Below are 18,298 nucleotides of genomic sequence, written 5' to 3' on the forward strand. Positions count from 1 at the left end.
ATGTTGCTTTCAAAATATTTTACTTTTAACAAACTGAAAAGTGGCCAATAAGCAGAACTGACAATGTGCATGATAATTTTTGTACAGCTTCTTGATCCTGAAGAAGTGGCCCATTGCCGGAAAATTGAAAAGCAATTGTGAACACAGTAAGCCTTCCAGTTTTGATTTTATGGGGACATGGGCACATTTAATTTGTTGCATGGGTGTTCAAAAAATGTTTTTTGTTGTTTGGCCCGCACCTGTGGTTGTTGGTGCTTTAAAAGTTGCGTTAATGGTCCCAGGGGTTGTGCTCTCTTATATTTTGAGAACTCTTAATCGTGGAAATACTGCGAGTACTCATTTCCTGGTTTTCTATGTGATCATGATCATGTTATTTAAACCCATAGACATGCAACAATTGAGCCAAAATAACCTAATGGTGCTGTTTTACATCAAATCAGACTATAATAAATACATAAAAAGGTCTTGTTCAATGGCATTTATCAGTGCCTGAACAGTAGAGTACAGTAAAATTCACAATTACTGTATCTGAACCATCTCTGTAATCACACTGCACACTTTCAGGCTATTCTGTGTGAGCTCATTTTGGTAACTACTAATATTTTATGCAATTCAATTCACTTTGAAAACCTCTGATCTAGAGAAAGGAATTGATACTTCAATATTTCAGGAGCAATTTGTGGTGTCAAGTAAATGTCTGTGTATTGCCAAATCAGGGGTTTTCAGAGTCTGAGACTGTGGGCCTCCCCCAGAACTTTAAATAAGAGCCCCCTTCAATTCATTTGACTAGTTTCCCTCAATTCCACAGTGTCTATGGGATCATAGTTCATGGTTGTTATTTGAAGCTCCAGACACTCAACAAGCAAACTAATATCCATTCATCCATTAATATAGCTGTATGCCTTAAGCCACATATCTTCAGACTACACCAATACACTGAAGAGGGTCTCTCCTAAGGCATTTATTAGTTTCTGACTCTGATAAAATAAAATAAAAAAAAAACAATCAAAACTATACTCACAAACATTTTGACTATTCTAGAATACCTTCTTTTGCAAACTGATTGGAGCCCCCTGGAGAGGCCCACCTCTCGCTTTGACAAACTTTTGCTGTAATCTATTTATAAATGGGCATTTCAGCATAGATATAGCAGTTTGTGCTTTCAAGTCAACCTGAATGTATGTTTACAGCCAAATAAGTATGCTGGAACCACTTATACTAAAAATTTGTGGGTGTAGAGCACAAAAATGTTGCCTGTATATGATGTACACAAAGGTCAGAGGTGTGTGCATGCGACGGATCTTCCCGAAACGCGTTCCTCGCAGAGAAACGGCCGAACGAGCCAATCAGAGACCTCGTTTCATCGCAGGTACCCGGATGTACCCGTGGGGCAATTAGCTACGTCATTGTTCACCGCCGGACACCCGCTGGAAATAAGGAATGGATTTACAACCGCTATTAACGTATTCATAACAAATTCCAGGTGAGTGTGTTGTTGCTTTTACGGTCCAGTGTGACTTTAACCGTGCAGCCGTGGTATTTTGGTAGGCCTGTGCCGCTGAGAGCTGCTGTAGCAGCCGTACACCGGTTCTCTGTCATGTCGGAGGGAGCAGCGGCGCAGTGAGCACACACAGCCGCCGGTGTCGAGCCCCTCCTGTCTAAAGCTAGCTAGAGGTCCCGTTACTTGGGCCCACGCATGAAAAACAAATAAATTTCGAAGTGGTAACAAAAAAGTGGCCTTGGACGTTCAAGCTCGATTATGTTACTCTCCGCCATGTCAGTCGGGCTCCATCGTGCCGAGCTAGCTAGCAGTGTTAGCATCAGAAATGCCGCACGAGCGCTGTTAGCTCGGTTCGATAGCTGTTATGTGTTACGTTCGCCGTTTCCATGGTGTCGGAGCCTTCTCGTATTGTTTGCTCCTCATCTGTCACATTCTGTTCTAGTCTTCGGCGAACAAGGTCAGCTTTTAGTCGATGCTGCGTCCCCTACAAGGGCTAACGAAGCTTTTAATTCGTGTTTAAGTGAGGTTTAGCGGCGCTGCGTGTTAAAGGCCTAGCAGCCGTCTGTTAGCAGTCAACGTGAGCCAGTGTGCCGGAGCACACGGGGTGGGAGGGAACAGCTGTTGTTGTAAACGTGCTTCCGACCAGGACATTTCCTCTGTAAGGTATTGTTGGTAATCAGAAGTAAGTAGATTTAAACATCGTCAGAGTTAAAGTTAATACCTTGCCAGTGATTTCTAAGGTTTATTCTTTATAAAAAACATTGTAAGGTGTCTATAAATGGCTATCAGTTATAGTAGAGCTGTGTTGGTTTCGTTTTCAGATCAAGCGGGTTACTCACTCGAAGCTCCTGATTTGATTTTGTTAATAGTTTTGTTAATTGATACGTTTGATCAGTGTGATCAGTCAGGCAAGACCTTTAAGATAAGAAAATCCCCTATTAACTTCCCCCTATAACGGGGGAGTTTTCAATTTTACGGTAGCAAAGGGGGTAATGAGAGAACAAAGCATGAATTAAATGCAAAATAAGTAAACGATAAGCGATAAGCAATAGGGAATAAATAATAAAAACAATGTAAACAAGAAGCAGAGTCAGCAGTTAAATTTACACTGTTGCACATGGGAAATACTGATATTGCACAGCTAAAATGTTATGACACCTGAATGGAATATCGATATTTAACAGTTGTTATAACATTGATATTGCAGTCTTTTTTTTCCATTTTTGTTGTATGTGATCTACTGACTTTCCCCCAAATCAAGCCATTTTAGTCTCTTGTTTAGATATAATGTGAAATACTAGGTGTAACACTAACGTGCAATCATAATTATTTGCTGTAAGGTTTAGCTGTTTTAGACTGCTCACACTGAGTCTGTTTTGTTTGTTAGCTATATAAATATTCTGCTATACACTGAGTTGCACGTTTGTGTGCTCTTGCAATGTAGGATGCCATTGAAACAGTGAATAAAGCTTTTTTCTGTTCTTCATTTTTTACATGTAGTTAAAGTGCTTTATCTTTCTTGAGATACAAAATCTGATCTAATTACTTCCTTTGCTGTTCACTAAAAAAACAACAGGCAAAATTGGCTAACTAAGACATTGCAATGTATGTACTTCTCTATGTAAATGATCATTTGTGATAAATAGTGATACTATTGCATTTAGTGGCTGTCATCTAGGTCTAAATTTAGTATTGAAATTAGTTCTTTGTGATTTGCTCTGTAAGAACAAAAAGACATGGATGATTTAGTGTGTTTTAACTTATTTAAAATTATAGTTATCACAATATCAGAATTTTAAAACAAAAAATACTCCTGACCTTTCAATACCACAGCAAAAAGAAAAAAAAAGCCACACAAAATAGGACATTTTTCCTTGTTTATTGCAGAAAAAAGTCACTGAACACTGGTTTTGGTTTTTATGCAAGCCAAATTTTAGGCAGGGCAAGAGAGGCTGAACTGAGGTCTGGAATGAGCACTTACATTTTTTTAAATAGCTTTGATACTTGCAGCTATAATTTAAGGTATTGTATTGTTTGAAATGTGGTTAAAAAGTATCAATACCTTTGACAACCATATCTAGAACAATCAAAGAAGAAGAAGTATTTGAATGCAGCTTCTCAAGAGAAAGACGTGTTTACATTTAAAGCAACAACAGAAATAAAAAAATCAAATATTTAATCTGTATTTTTTGCTACTCATAAAGTTGTATACTTCTGTGTTTCTGTTCCTCATACAGCAATGAACAATGACCATAGTTGACAGATCTTCAGAAAAGTCTGACCACGAGTCAGTCAGGTGCAAGCGATCTCCCTTCACCAGTGGAGACGTGGGGATGGACGGCAGCTGTTCCAGCAGCTGGGCAGTGGGTCCCACCATGCCCGGTGACTCTCCAAGGCTGAAGGCTCCAGGAGGCTGCCTGGGCCCAACACCTGGAGCTGTCGTCTACAACAGTACGCCCTCCTCTGTGGACCGGCCTAAGGAGCAAGGTAAGAGCAATGACTTTCAATCAGCTGTGTTTTTATGGTGCATGTATCTTGAAAGCCAGGAGGAAACTACTTAGGATGTTGGCAGGTTACACATATTCCATTGTGTGCAGACCTGGCTTCAGTCAAATTAAACTCTGCCTGCATTTATCCATCACACAGTAGACACATGGAAGGGTTCCCAACCTGTATTGTTGAGCAGTACAGTTAGGCATGGGGGTGTAAGAAAATATTGATACACTTGAGTATTGCTGTATTATATTTTGTGATACTGTGCTAAATAGCAGTGTTGTTATCTATCTTCACTGTTGTGATATCATAAAAAAGTAAAATTTTGAAGTCAGATTTTACGGTATGGTGTAGTGTTCTTTATTCTATGACAGTTCTCTGTTCTCTTAAATTGAAAAATATCCAGTCTCTCCTGCAAATCTTTGTCTCAAGTGTTAATTACTTTTTAGGGATCGTTGCGAAAAAGTGTGTTTATGTGAATCTTCTATATCCTGTATAAATTATATTGGCTGATCGGAATTTTTTTGCTCGCTGATATTGGCATTTGTCCCAATAATCCAGTATTCGCTGGGTCCTAATGGGTCATGTCTTGCAAGTAAATTCAGAACTGTTATTTGGAAATGTTGTACATGAATAATATAAAGCTGCACCAATGAATTGACCCTTAGCTACGCATCACCCTCCTGAGTTACTGTTGCTACGCCTGCCGAACTTTCCATTGTTGCTGGCTGATGTGAGCTAATGCTACCTCGACTTGAGTCGGCTGAGAAGTCTCAAACCGACGTTTTAATGTTTCCATCTGACACGTTTTAAAATCTGAACCCTGTCAAAATGTATATGTAAAGTTACCTAACAGCTGCAGAGATAGTATAACGTTAATGCTAAAAGACTGAGGCTAAAGCTAGCTTACATCTCAGCAAACATTTGTCTGATGGTGAAATATGGCAGGTATATCTACATGATAGATGGCAGAAATACTCTCATTAACATGGGAAAAGGAAGCGTAGGGACTCAGTTCAGCAGACCTCAAGATGGGAACTACCGCGCAGAAGAGTGCTGGAATAAGAGTTAAGCTAACCCGGCTCAGACCTGAGATAGCAAGCCAGAGTGAGATGCATCGTTGTTGGCCCACTTCAATTCTACACCAGCCTACATCCTCCCTATCAAACTCCCCACATAACAAATACAGATGCAGTGGTATCTAACAAGTTTGGCTGGAGGTAAAGTCACTGCAGCTAGTAAGCTAGCGTTAGTTATCTAGAAATGCTAGCATTCACAGCTTATGTTAGAGCAGATGAAGACAGAGTTTAGAGACCCCATGTCCAGATTCATGAAACACAGAGTATCGCTCTTGTCAGAGCGTCCTGCACACCACTTCAACATATAGAGAAATGGAAAGCTTGACAGCCCTAGTTACGGTTGCTAACTTATGATTGGACAGTTGCTGTTTGGAGGTGGGGCTTAGCAAAGAGTCTGTGAAGCTCAACTTTTTGCTTGTGCTTTTGTATGAGAGTGTGACACAACTGGTTTTGTGGGTGTTGTGTTGCTGCTTCCACCCCACTTTCATTCATCCAGTTACATAACCAAACCAGTTTTGAATTGAGAACATGATCAATCACTTGAGCTAGTGACGCAATTGTTGTTTTGACATAAAGAGCAGCTGCCTGACTTTAGCGGGAACAAAAGCAAAAGGAAAATTCTCCTTCAGCTTGTTTTGCAGTCTCATTTACTAGTCAGAGTCACATTATGTAACTGTTTAGACAGACAGCTATGACTCTAAGATCCTGGTGTTCCTTTACTATGGGCAGGCACATAGTACATATACAGCATATGTGCAAATAATTGTTGTTGCTCTTGACCTGGCAAATGCATTGAATCTAATTTTAGTCTTCTTGTTGGCTCCATGTGTCCAGTGATAAGCAGTGATGATGGCATCGACTTGCCCCAGAAGGTCCTCTTCCCTCCAGAGCGGCTCAACCTAAAGTGGACCCAGATTCACCGCATTGGTGCAGGCCTGCAGAACATGGGAAACACCTGCTTCCTCAACTCAGCCCTGCAGTGTCTCACCTACACCCCTCCATTTGCCAACTACATGCTGACACGGGAGCACTCCAAAACATGTAAGCCTATGTGTTATGTTCCTTCTTTGCACCAAGGAACTTCTTGTATAATTGTACAGTCATGCAGTAATTATCACATCAATCTTGGGCACTCCGTTAGCGTCTCTGAGCTGCTTCCTTGCCTGATTCATGCCTTACTCATCAGTGTTTTGTCCATCTGTCCCTGCTGCAGGTCATGAGCCGGGGTTCTGTATGATGTGCACCATGCAAAACCACATCATTCAGGTTTTTGCCAACTCTGGGAATGTCATTAAGCCCATTGGTGTGCTCAATGAGCTCAAAAGTAAGTGTCTGTAGAGCTAAAACACTGAAGCTGTTACTTTTAACAAAATATATACCTGAAATGAGGGACAGGAGGCGCTGTGTGGCTGTTTACCTTTTAAATTTTGGAGGGAAATTTTCTGTTGGCTGTTTTGTAGTCTGCTTAAATATTATTTGAACTTCACATCTACATGTAAGTGTTATAACATTTATCAACTTGCATAGCTTATTGTTTTATGTTTTTTTTCTCCCCACATAGGGATTGCAAAGCACTTCCGCTATGGAAGCCAGGAAGATGCTCATGAGTTCCTGCGGTACACAGTGGATGCTATGCAAAAGTCCTGCTTACCTGGAACCAAGTAAGTTTTATCAAGTTCCAAAGCCATATGCTTGTATAGAAAAAAATATTATTATTATTAGTTTTTTTTTTTTTCCTTTGGCTTTATCACAGGGTGACTACAGGCCTTTAAAATTTATTAAATTGATATTTACCAATATGAATGCCTTAAAAAGTATTAGTCTTGAATTCTGTTTGGAGAGATATTAAATATTTACTTAATGAATACTGTAATGTGGTCTAAATGGTCTAAAATTCATTCCAAACACCATCGTGGAATTTCAATGCTTCTGTTATACTTTTGCAGTCTTTTTTGTCCTTTACAGTTTTAATGTTTTTGCTAATAAGTAGATTTGGACAAATGTTCTTTAATTCATCAAGTTATTGGCATTTTGCACATTGATTATAATTTTGACCTGATGGTGTATGTAGAAGAGTATGCCATTATTTTCACATTTGATGTTTACTTTTATTGTAAAATTGGCCTTAAATTTAATACAACTTTGACATTAAAATGTCTTAAAGTCTTACTTGCTGATACACATAGACACCCTGTATTTGACAATTCGTTATTTAATATTAATATTGGCCATCAGCTAGGTTGGGAAATATTATCACATTCTATATATTCTATATTGTGCTGAACATTTTGTGAAGGCCTTTCAGTCTAAATCTTACATAAAAGCTGTGTGGATACATTGCACTATTCATGCTTTTCTGCTGAAATACATCAAATCAGTGTAGAGCTATTATCAAGTAAGTTATGTACACATACAGAGCCTACATGCATGTTTAATAGATAAGCTGGGCAGCCCATTGTGGTTCTCAGAGGGCTTTTTAGACAGGATTTTGGCAACCTCAAGTGTCAAGTACATTCTTATGCTATACTAACAGGTGGCCTCTCAACGAATTACTCTCAGTCTAATTCCTCCCTTTCTCACGCCTGCTCTCTGGGCTGTGATGTGTTGTGACTATCATGCAAAATACTGTGAAGTCAGTCTATGTGCCAGTATAGCCAGGAAAAAGTTGTCTGTTTGTTGGATTAATAAAGCAACAGTAACAATGTTCTTTCTTTATTTTTACTATTTTACTACATTGTAGATAAATATTGGCGACATCAAAACTATGAAATATGTTATTATGTTGTAAGCAAAAATGTGAAGACAACAATTTTAGTCAGTCTTTGATTGCAAGTGCAGAAGCTGTGTGCAAAGGTCTTTTTTGCTCTCTGTTTTTCAACATACAGTCTTCTAAGCACCTGCTGACCTCCAATTGTGCAAAAGTTTTTTGCTCTTTAATAGTTTAGATTTTTCAAAGTAACCACCTTTTGCTTTGATGAAAGCTTTTCACATTGATGGTATAATTTGGACCATTTCTTATATTAAAAAAATAAAGAAAAAACATTTACTGAAAAGTGTGTCCAAACCTTTAACTGGTTTTGTGTGGCATTACACTTATTGGTTGTTTTATATGCTCATATTTGTCTTTGTGACAGATTGGACAGGCAAACGCAGGCAACCACTTTCATCCATCAAGTATTTGGCGGGTATCTAAGGTCTAGAGGTAAGTTAATAGTGTTGATTTGCTTTCATGATTTATTTCTTTTATATGAAGTCGAGTTGCTGTTTTGTTGTTTTACAGCTTTGCTAGACTGAAAAATATTTGTTTGCTTTTTCTTTTTCAGTCAAATGTTTAAATTGCAAAGCAGTCTCTGATACATTTGACCCCTTTTTGGATATTCCTCTGGAAATTAAGGTATTTAATCAGTCTGGTGTCTCTGTTTTACTCCAAATGTGTAACAAATAAGTAAATTTTGCAAGGATCCTAAGAACATACTAAAATTGATTTTTCTCCTCACCCAGACGGCTCCCAGTGTCTCCAAGGCTCTGGAGCAGTTTGTAAAACCAGAACAGCTGGATGGAGAAAACGCCTACAAATGCACCAAGTAAGTCAGACAAAAGCAATTTCAGTGAAGAGACAGGAAAAGGCCAGTGTTTTATTTGTTTGTTTATTTATGTTTGTCTGCCAGCTAACCAACTGAACATTTGTTTCCCTTAGGTGCAAAAAAATGGTCACAGCCTCAAAGAGATTTACCATCCACCGCAGCGCCAATGTGCTCACCCTGTCACTCAAACGGTTTGCAAACTTCAGCGGAGGAAAAATCACGAAGGTACCTTGATAAGGGCTGCACCTAACAATTATTTTCATTGTTGATTAATCTGTCAATCATTTTCTCAATTTATTGAATAGTTGTTTGGTCCATAAAATGTCAGAAAATGGTGAAAACTGTGGATTACTGTTTGCCAAAGCCCAAGGTGACGTCCTCAAATGTCTTGTTTTGTTCACAAAGATGCTCACTTTACTGTCATAGAGGACGAAAGCAACCAGAAAATACTCACATTTGAGAAGCTGAAATGAGAGAATTTTGACTTTTTTTCTCTTAATATCTATTATGTAGCCACCTGTAATTTAGTCCTTTTATGAAGTGAATATTTGACTGATATTGATATTAATCAACTGCCTTTTGGTTGTCAGGATGTGAAATATCCAGAGTACCTGGACCTGCGGCCCTTCATGTCTCAGTCCCAGGGGGAGCCCCAGGTCTATGGGCTGTATGCTGTGCTGGTCCACTCTGGATTCAGCTGTCATGCTGGACACTACTTCTGCTATATTAAGGTACTGGCAGTCACTGCTACTGACTACTGTTCTTATCTATCAGGACGCTGCTGTTGCCACACTTGCACACAGCTGTCTCTCAAGCACTCACTGTAACAGTTTAATGAACAGTTCTTACAACAACACTTGCCATGTTAAAACCTGCCAAATGTTCTCTTGTGTCTCCAGGCAAGCAACGGGCAGTGGTATCAGATGAACGACTCCTCTGTGTCTGTCAGTGACATCAGGTCTGTTCTCAACCAGCAGGCCTATGTCCTTTTCTACATCAAGTGAGTAAACCATTTAAAAATATTTGTTAGGTCATAAACAGTATTGGGAGCATTTAAACCGTATTCCATTACACGTTTCTGAATACATGCCTAGAAATGTAATTCGTAACACATTCCATAGTAACGCTTGCTTTTGGCAATGACTTCACTGGAGGGATCCCCTTACTGTCCGTACTACATGACACAGAGCACTAACGTTACTAAATAAAGGCAGGTGCTGTCATCCTTTGGTCACAAACAGTAGAGCAGCTTATGCACGACACAGACATCCAATGAATATAACATGGATGTGACGCATAAACACAGAGCATATGTGGCTAATTAGCTATACGTATCACCAAGTTGGCTGAGCCAGTAAGCTAGTTAAGCTAGTTGGCCAAAGTAATAAGCAAGTCAAGTCGCATTTTATAGCCCAAAATCACAATTTGTCTCAGGGGACTTTAAAATTTGTACAGCGTACGAGTCTCTCTGTCCTTGACGCTAGACCCTCATTAACATGACGGAGCACACTAAGCATGACAAAAATGAACATGCTTCATGGTGCTTCTTCAATTTAGACATGGAGTCTTTTGATGCAGAAAACAGTTTGGTTGATGGCAAGCTGAGATTGCATTGTACTGCAATTTTGTGACCTCACTGACCATGTGTATACCTAAAATGTTTTTTATATCTCCAGTCAAAAACACATTCCTGATACTGTCCTGGCTGTGCATCTTCTTGTGTACTGTGTAGCAGCTGCACTTCACGTGCACAGATTAATTGTTGTAACTTTTTTTTTTTTAACAACATAACAGAAATGTAATCAAAGCAACAATATAATCTAGGTTTGCCCCTTTGTGCTCTATTCAGAGTTGAATTATGGTTAAATACAGCTTTAAATGATTACTGAAATTATTACTTTGTATTGCTTTGCAACTCCCTATTTTAGTTTAAGTCTTTTCATGGTCTTAAGAAACATTTAAAAGTCTAAGAATCTTAATATGAACCCTCTAGCTCAATTAACATTTGTCATTTCAAATGTTTCCTGTCACTGATGTCTGTCTCTTATGTTATAATAGGTCCAGTGATGTGAAAAAAACAAGTGACTATAGCCACATGAACCATAATCCAGGCATCCCTGGTCAGTCATCTCCACGACCGGTGCTGATACCACGCATCAACACCACCATCCGCCACAACAACATTGGCTTCATAGGTCCCCAGCTGCCACCACATATGACCAAGGTACTGTTGACTTGCTTACCTCAAAATAGATATTTGAATGTTTTTAATTTAAGATGTAGAGCCAGTATTTGACGCAGACACTCAAAACATGTGTTCTTTTTGTTTCCTCCTCAGAGCGTTCTCCACGTTAATGGGAATGGATCTCTGAGGGACTATCCCACTAACTCCAAGCCGAGCACCAGCAGCAGTGTTGTGGGGAAACCTAATCATGGACTGGCCTCTTCCTCCTCCTCCATCTCCCACTCAATCAGCCGGCCCACAATGATCCCAGACCACGACAAACGCCAGAAGCTTTCATTCTTCATCGGACAAGGCAAACAGAGCCGTCCGTCCTCCTCCTCGTCCTCTTACAGCCAGCCGTCCTCTGCCAGCAGCAGCAGCAGCAGCAGCAGCAGCAGCAGCAGCAGCAGCAGCAGCAGCAGCAGCAGCAGCAGCAGCTCCTCCTCCTCCAGCTCTTTATCCTCCTCACAGTCTACCTCAGACGTCCACTCAGACATTCGCTTTGTTCCACGTCAGCTTAACCACGTCAACGGCACATCTTGCAGTAATGGCGATCGCCACACTGGAGGGAACGGTGCATCGTTCTTGGTGCCGTATGGTCAAGAGTCCTCGGAGGAATCGGACCAGGAGAACTGTGGCACCCTGGACAACGGTTGTTTAGCCAAGTCTCACCTTAATGGAAACAACAGAACGGGAGAGGTCTTTGATAAATCTCCTCAGGCCACCAACGGAGAGTCAGGAGTGCACCACAACGGTAACGGATTAAATGGACCAACCTTTGGTGTCTCTAAAGCTAGTCAAAATGGACATCATTATGGACGCCACAAAGTGAATGGACACAGCACCCCTGATAAAGTAAATTATATACTTTTTGTTTTTTCTCTTTTCTCATCCTATATTGATACCTAGATGAACAGAAGTTTTGTACCTAAATGAATAATTGTGTGTTTTTGCTCCTCAGATCTCTGGCAGTAATCATGGCAGTTCATCCTCTGTGGCTATTATTGCTGTTAATGGGCTAGACAGTGACCATAGTCTAACAAGGTAAGAGAAACAATCTAATACTTGGGAAAAAAAAGTTAAAACTCTTGTCAAACACAAATAAAAGGGACAGTTCACTCCAAAGTCAAAAATACATACTTAACTCTTCCCTGTAGCACTATTCTATGAGAATAGATGTCTATGTCTTGATGTGAGTTACTGAGTTTTGAAGTCATCGGATGTAGAGATGTCTGCCTTCTCTTGAAGGCATCTAATGGAACTGGACAGCGCTCGGCTTGTGGTGCTCAAATGCCAAAAACATACATTTGAAAAACTCAGTAGCGATGTCCCCTTCCACAAATCATGACCTGGTTACTAAAGATAATTCACAGACCTCGTTGTGATCAGTTTCATGTAGAAACTCTTCATTCTATAGTACAAAGAAAAGCACTGCTCACAACAAGGAAAGAGACATTGTGTTTTCAGACGTATTGATTTGGCGCTTTGAGCACTACAGGCTGAGTGCCATTGTGTTCGACAAAAAGCAGATACACCTATGGCCGATATGTCAAAAGCTCAGCAACTCACACCAAAACAATCTAGATCGATAAATAATGATAGAGGCCAGAGAAAAATAAAATCTTTAAACATACTCATTTAGTCTGATGAAGGAGTTTTCAGTAAGACTTGTGTTTTCATGCTTTTCTCTGTTATGTGTGATGTTACTATCACCCTTCTCCACTTTCATCACAGTTAGTGTAGTGGTGATTTAGAGACTTGCATGTTTACTATCTCACTAATGCATGTTGTCACAAATATTTTATGCAATCAGTGCACCAGCCAATAGAAATATATATATTTATGATTCTCCCTATGTATAATTCCCTATTGAAGTGGTCTCCCTTGTGCATTTTTGTAAGCTATCTGTTTTATCCTGTTAATGTAAAGCACAATGACTGGTTGCATTTTCATTGTTTTTCTTATATTTTTATTCTGTGCTCAAATGCATGAATGTAGTATAAAGAGAGATTTATATGTTTGTATATTTTACTTGTTTTTCAGCCAAGAGGCACATAACTCTGCCTCATCCCAAGCCAGTTGTTCTCAGAGCATCCACCCGGCTGCCAGTGAAAGCCAGCACCTCTCCACTCTTGACACAAGGGCTAAAACGGTGTCTGACCCCCTGCCTCAGCATACAGCATCCTCCACGGTTAGCTCTCCACCTTCAGCTACGGCAACAAAGAACCATTCTGTTACATCTAGAGAATCTGCTTCCTCTTCTGCCCATCATGGCGACATCAACGTGGCCTTATCCACCCCGCCAGACTGCTCCCAAAGCACCAATGGACCCTCTGCAGCTCAGCAGAAGGTTGGCAGAGGCGGGGATGAAGCAATGGATCTACCACAGACTGGTGGTCCGTCAGCAGGGACTGAAGGGCGTACAAATGCTAAGGAGCAACAGCAGTCCAAGCCCAGTTCTAGAGGCAACGAAGGACAATCTTCCCGAGACAGAGACAGACTGTACTCTGACTGGAGCAGAGACAGGGAGAGACACTACAGGGACAGGAGTCAGGAGCGGGAAAGTGATGGTGATCGTCATAGATACAGGAGCCCTGAGCGTGACAGTGATGGTGATCGTCATCGGTACAGACGGGAATATCGAGATAACTACCACCACAGTCGCTCAAACAGGGATCGCTTGCCTGCTTCCGAACGCTCCTACAGGGGCTGGGAGGCCGAGCGGCGCTGGGAACGGACAAGCCACTACCCCAGGGAGCGCGATCGTGACAGGGGCTCTAATCATTACAACAACTATTACAACAGCCGGTCCAGAGACGACTGGGACCGCGGACGGAGAGGACACGGTTATTACTGCCGCGAGGAGCCTCATAGTCGCTGGAGGTGGCAGGAGGAGAGTCGAGAATCCCGGGCGATGAAGGACAAGAGCAACGGCAGGGAGAGGGACAATTATTCGTCAAAGGAGGAGACGTCTTCACCTGCCAGGGCGCCTGAAACCTCCACAAAGTCCAAAGGCTCGCCCCCTCGGGCTCGTCTCTCCACGTTTGAATTGGCTTCAAAGCGGGAGGATGAGAATCACAAGGGATCTGCTGATCTTCCGAGCAAGGAGAGGGATGATAGCTCTGAGGCCCATCGCTCTAAAAAACACAAAAAGAGCAAGAAAAAGAAGAAGTCAAAGGATAAAGACAGACACCGTGAGAGCGGGTGAGTAATGGTTGAAATTCATTATGCAGGTTTTGTTTTGGATAGTTATATTTGCTATTTCCCTCAACCACTGAGTGCTAAAAGATCAAACTGATCAAAGAGAGACCAAAGATTAAAAAGAAATTGCACTATCCAAACTCAACTGTATCATGTAATTTAGTGGTCGAACATAGAGGTTTTTCAATCATTGCTGATATGCCGATATTTATAGAGCAGAACAAGGCCAGTAGTCTATTTATTCCATTATGCCATGTTCATTACAGTCTTATATAGATGGTTATCTTAGCCAGTAACATGTTGTTTTAAATTGATTTTTTTTATTAATTAATGAATTAGAAATAAATAAAATGCATTATTCTGTAGATTTCAGGACGTAAGGTGATTGTTTGAGGGAGAGCAGAATACATTATGTCAGAAGCAATGTCATTCAACTGCATTATTCTGTACATTGTAACAACATATATTAAAAGTCAGCCAGTTTTAGATGAGATGCACAATAAATATTGGGGCCAATAATAAGAAATTTACATTATTTATTATTTATTATTCCGATAGATAATATCTGATTTGGTAGTTTTGTCAAAACCTTTCAGTCAGGAAAATGATCTATGAAAGCCAAAGTATATTTGTAAAGTTTTGATGACGCTTATTAGAAAAAAAAGTAAATTATGTCAGATTAGGTTTGATCAGATCAGAGCTGTTGAATATTAAATCATTTTTCTTTGCTCACTGCATCTTACCCTCATGTGCAAAAACTACAGGTTATGAATTTATTTTTAAAATACAAAAATGTGAAATTATCAGTTATTTTATCAGTATCGTCCACAAGAAGCAGGTAACTATTGCTTATGGATATCAGCTTTTAAAAAAATCCATATAACTCATCCTTAATAATGAAAATACTTGTGTGTTGTAGTCCTACATTATTTGTCTGTTGCTGATCACAATGCCTGATAATTTTTGTACTTGTCTTCAGTCTTTATTTTTCGTGGATCAACAATAATGTGTTTTCTGTCTTCCCCCTAGAAGCTCAGATATGGATTCAGACCGAGCCACTGAAACAAAAAAGAAGAAGAAGAAAAAGAGGAGGCAGCGGGACAGCGAGGCCGACAGCCCACGAGCAGTTCGAAGCCACAAGAACAGAAGCAGCGAGGAGCGGGAGAGCCGCAAGCGACGATACTATGACAGCAAGGACACTAAACGCGACAACAGTTTCTCTCCAGAAAAACGCCGGCGAACAGATTACGGTGATGGCAAAAGCGACCATCTACTGCCCTCCAACTACACCTCATCCACAAACGGTTCAACCCACCACCATCTCAACGGATACACAGGTATTACAGCTTTCTCACATTCAAAATCATTCTCAGACGACACTAAACTGCTGAAATAAATGCTGCTGTGGAGCTTGTAGATTTCAAGAGCTGATCCTGTTTTGTAGGAAACGGTTACAGCCAAACCAATGGTGACTCCCACGGATTCTCCGGTGGCTTGAAAAACTGACTCTGTGAGTGGGCTTCCATTTAATGATCAACAGTATGCTCTAGTTCAGGCTTATTCTCTTTTTTTAGATGCAAATGTTTAAGCCCACAGCTCTGCAAATAGATGATATGAAGGCCTCTTCTTTCTCGTTTCAGCCGCATCAACACCATTCTAACAACAGCAGAGGAATGACATCGACAACTTTTTGACGTGGTGCTTCTTCATTGGGAATATATTGTATTTTTACCACAATTAAAGTGTTTTAAAAGTTCGGAAGAGTTAATGTTTTTTTAAAGGCATTGATTTGTTTGCCGTAATTCTCCTAACTATGACTGAAAAAAAGACGTTCACGTTGAAAAATATTAATATATACTTGTATGAACACAAACAAAAGCCTGGAGCTTAAACATCTCAACTGCTGCTCAGTGGAACTCAGGACTTGAAAACTTGTTAACATCCATCACGGATCTCCATCTGCTTCAAATCCGAATGAAACAAAAGGGAAGCGTGTCGCCTAAAGAGAAGAACTGTCAAGGCTTCACGTTGGCTGCAAGTGAAGATGTCATTATATCCGCAGAGCCGTGATGTTTTTGGGTTTTTTCTTTGATCCCACTGGGAGCGGACAAACAAACGGAGGGAGAACGAGACAGACGAGTTCAAAGTGTGTTGGGAACAAGGCTTCGCTTGACTGATACCTCCACGTTAACCCTGGACAGACTTGAGGACATTTCCCAGCTTTTTTTTTTTTTTTCTTTTTTGTTTGTTTGTTAGTTTGTTTTCATTTTCTCTGAAGCCTAAGATTCACTCTGTAATTTTTAAACTTTTTCACAGACGCAGAGGTTTGTCTCTGGATCATGCCTCTCCCTCCTCCTCTCTCACATTCTTTTTTCTTTTAAAAAATTTAAAGAAAAAAAAAAGCATCAAAAATTTGTTATCATGGCTGTGGACCATTTGTGTTTGCTTTTATTGAAAAATACAGTTTGTGTCTTCTAGCGTCATAAAAATACTGTGAATTTAATTTTGAACTGTACTATCAGTTATTTTTATACGTAAAAATCCTGTATCAGGGTTACCAGTAGTTGTTTTGCTTTGTTTTTAGAAAAACATATGTTCATTTTGACCATATTCTCTTGACAAAAGTCAGTAATGGGTATGGTTTGTTCCTTTTTTTTTCCGGTTCTTTTGTTTGTTTGTTCTTTTCAACTTAGACAGAGGTTGAAAAACTGCTGTTATATCTTTAGTTTAGCATGTCAGAATTTATACATTGTATAAGGTAAAAGCCTTAAAATACATTTGTTAATGTCAGAAATTGTAATTTGTTCCTGTTCTTTGACTTTGTTTACAGGCTGTGTTGAAATGAATGAAAAATGCTGTTTGAGTTGAATGACAAGTTACCAGGGACTTTTGAAAAAAAAACTCCTGTCTGCCTTTGTATAATATATTAGGAATAGACTGATTGTATCGAACAGACTTTCCACTACAGTTAAATTATGATGTAGATACGTTATTAAGTGAGGATGAAACTGATAGCACTCTTCTGTATTCAGGTTTTGTTAAATACACACACTTCCCCAGCTATTTGAGTCAGAAAGATGGCTAAGCTGATTAATCACAACACCATTTCCTTGTTTGAAAAATAACCAAAGACCTGGTAAGTTTAAGCTCTTCTCACTAAATTCACATGCACACAAAAACTTTTTTTTCTGATCAGCATGTATTTTTTATTCAAAGTCTTCATCAAAGTATGCAGGAGCAGTTTTCCCAACTCACATCAAGCCACGTTTAAAACTCAAAACTCAATCAACTAATAAAAGATTTGGTTTGATCTGTTTGGGTAAAACAGTCCTCAGATTCCAGTCAGCATTCACATGGTATTCAGGGGTATTTTGAACCCAATTATGTCCTATATTCTCCTGTCCAACTCAGCATAGTGAGTTTTTCTCTCATATAACATCATGTATTATCTGATCTTCAGTAATAATAACACAGTGTGAGGAGGTTTCACTGCTCTGCACGGAGCTGCACAAAGGCCCTCTTCCACTATTGTAAACTGTTAGCTGTTGAACTAAAAAGATGAACGGGTATAGGCTACGGCCATTATGATTTACATGCTACATAAACACAAGAAAGGAGGAAAAAAACAGTATGTACATTATATACTATACATGCATAATGTAAAACATCGGGGGCTGCCTCTTTTTGTTAAACAAATTAAGAAAATAAATACAAAAGAAATGAACTTGATCACAGAGGTGGATCTTCAATACATGAAATGACAGTTTGAAACTGTGGCCAGTTATAAAGGGTCATAACACTCACAAGACATCAGTAAGTGAGTTTGGATTAACTGAAGTGGGGTTGTATGAGGTACTTGATAGTATATTACCGAGAGCAGATGGCGGTCAACGCCCCCTGTTTGAAGCAGAGAGTAGTAGCAGCATGGAAGCTAAGCAATGTACTGGATAGGGTCAGCAACAAAATGTATTTCAGCAACTTAAAAAAGGTCCACCTTTAAAAAAAGAAAGTGTATGCTATATTTACAATATTGTCAAGGTAAAGCAGTGAAAATATTATAAATATAAGTTACACTAAAACTAATATTGATTGTTTTAAGTGGGCCTTTTTTAAGACACTAAAACATTGTTTGCATAGCTTTCTACATTGGTACTCCTGTCTGGTTCTCCGAACTGGAGGCACGCCACCCACCAAGACACTGATTGATCAATAAGTG

General features: G+C 39.8%; 1 protein-coding gene across 4 annotated transcripts; it reads left to right on the forward strand.

Annotated features, from left to right (window-relative positions):
• The first annotated feature begins 6 nt into the window (after positions 1 to 6).
• Positions 7 to 17,811, forward strand: usp42 (ubiquitin specific peptidase 42). Of its 4 annotated transcripts, none has more exons than XM_084740527.1 (18): positions 7 to 146; positions 3,739 to 3,988; positions 5,908 to 6,114; positions 6,287 to 6,397; positions 6,635 to 6,734; positions 8,208 to 8,275; positions 8,397 to 8,467; positions 8,575 to 8,657; positions 8,771 to 8,882; positions 9,248 to 9,388; positions 9,557 to 9,657; positions 10,716 to 10,881; positions 10,996 to 11,736; positions 11,843 to 11,925; positions 12,925 to 14,085; positions 15,112 to 15,419; positions 15,527 to 15,592; positions 15,723 to 17,811. In XM_084740527.1, exons 2-17 carry the CDS (start codon positions 3,748 to 3,750, stop codon positions 15,586 to 15,588), a joined length of 3,756 nt encoding a protein of 1,251 aa, XP_084596653.1. In that variant the 5' UTR covers positions 7 to 146; positions 3,739 to 3,747; the 3' UTR covers positions 15,589 to 15,592; positions 15,723 to 17,811. The 4 variants fall into 4 exon arrangements, with proteins under 4 accessions (XP_084596653.1, XP_084596652.1, XP_084596655.1 ...); XM_084740526.1 differs by lacking the exon at positions 7 to 146 and adding an exon at positions 1,336 to 1,483; XM_084740529.1 differs by lacking the exon at positions 7 to 146 and adding an exon at positions 1,336 to 1,483 and having other exon boundaries at positions 15,115 to 15,419.
• The last annotated feature ends 487 nt before the right edge of the window (positions 17,812 to 18,298 follow it).

The sequence above is a fragment of the Lutjanus erythropterus genome, chromosome 17, assembly GCF_056507025.1.
Source record: "Lutjanus erythropterus isolate fLutEry1 chromosome 17, fLutEry1.hap2, whole genome shotgun sequence".
NCBI classification, from domain to species: domain Eukaryota; kingdom Metazoa; phylum Chordata; class Actinopteri; order Lutjaniformes; family Lutjanidae; genus Lutjanus; species Lutjanus erythropterus.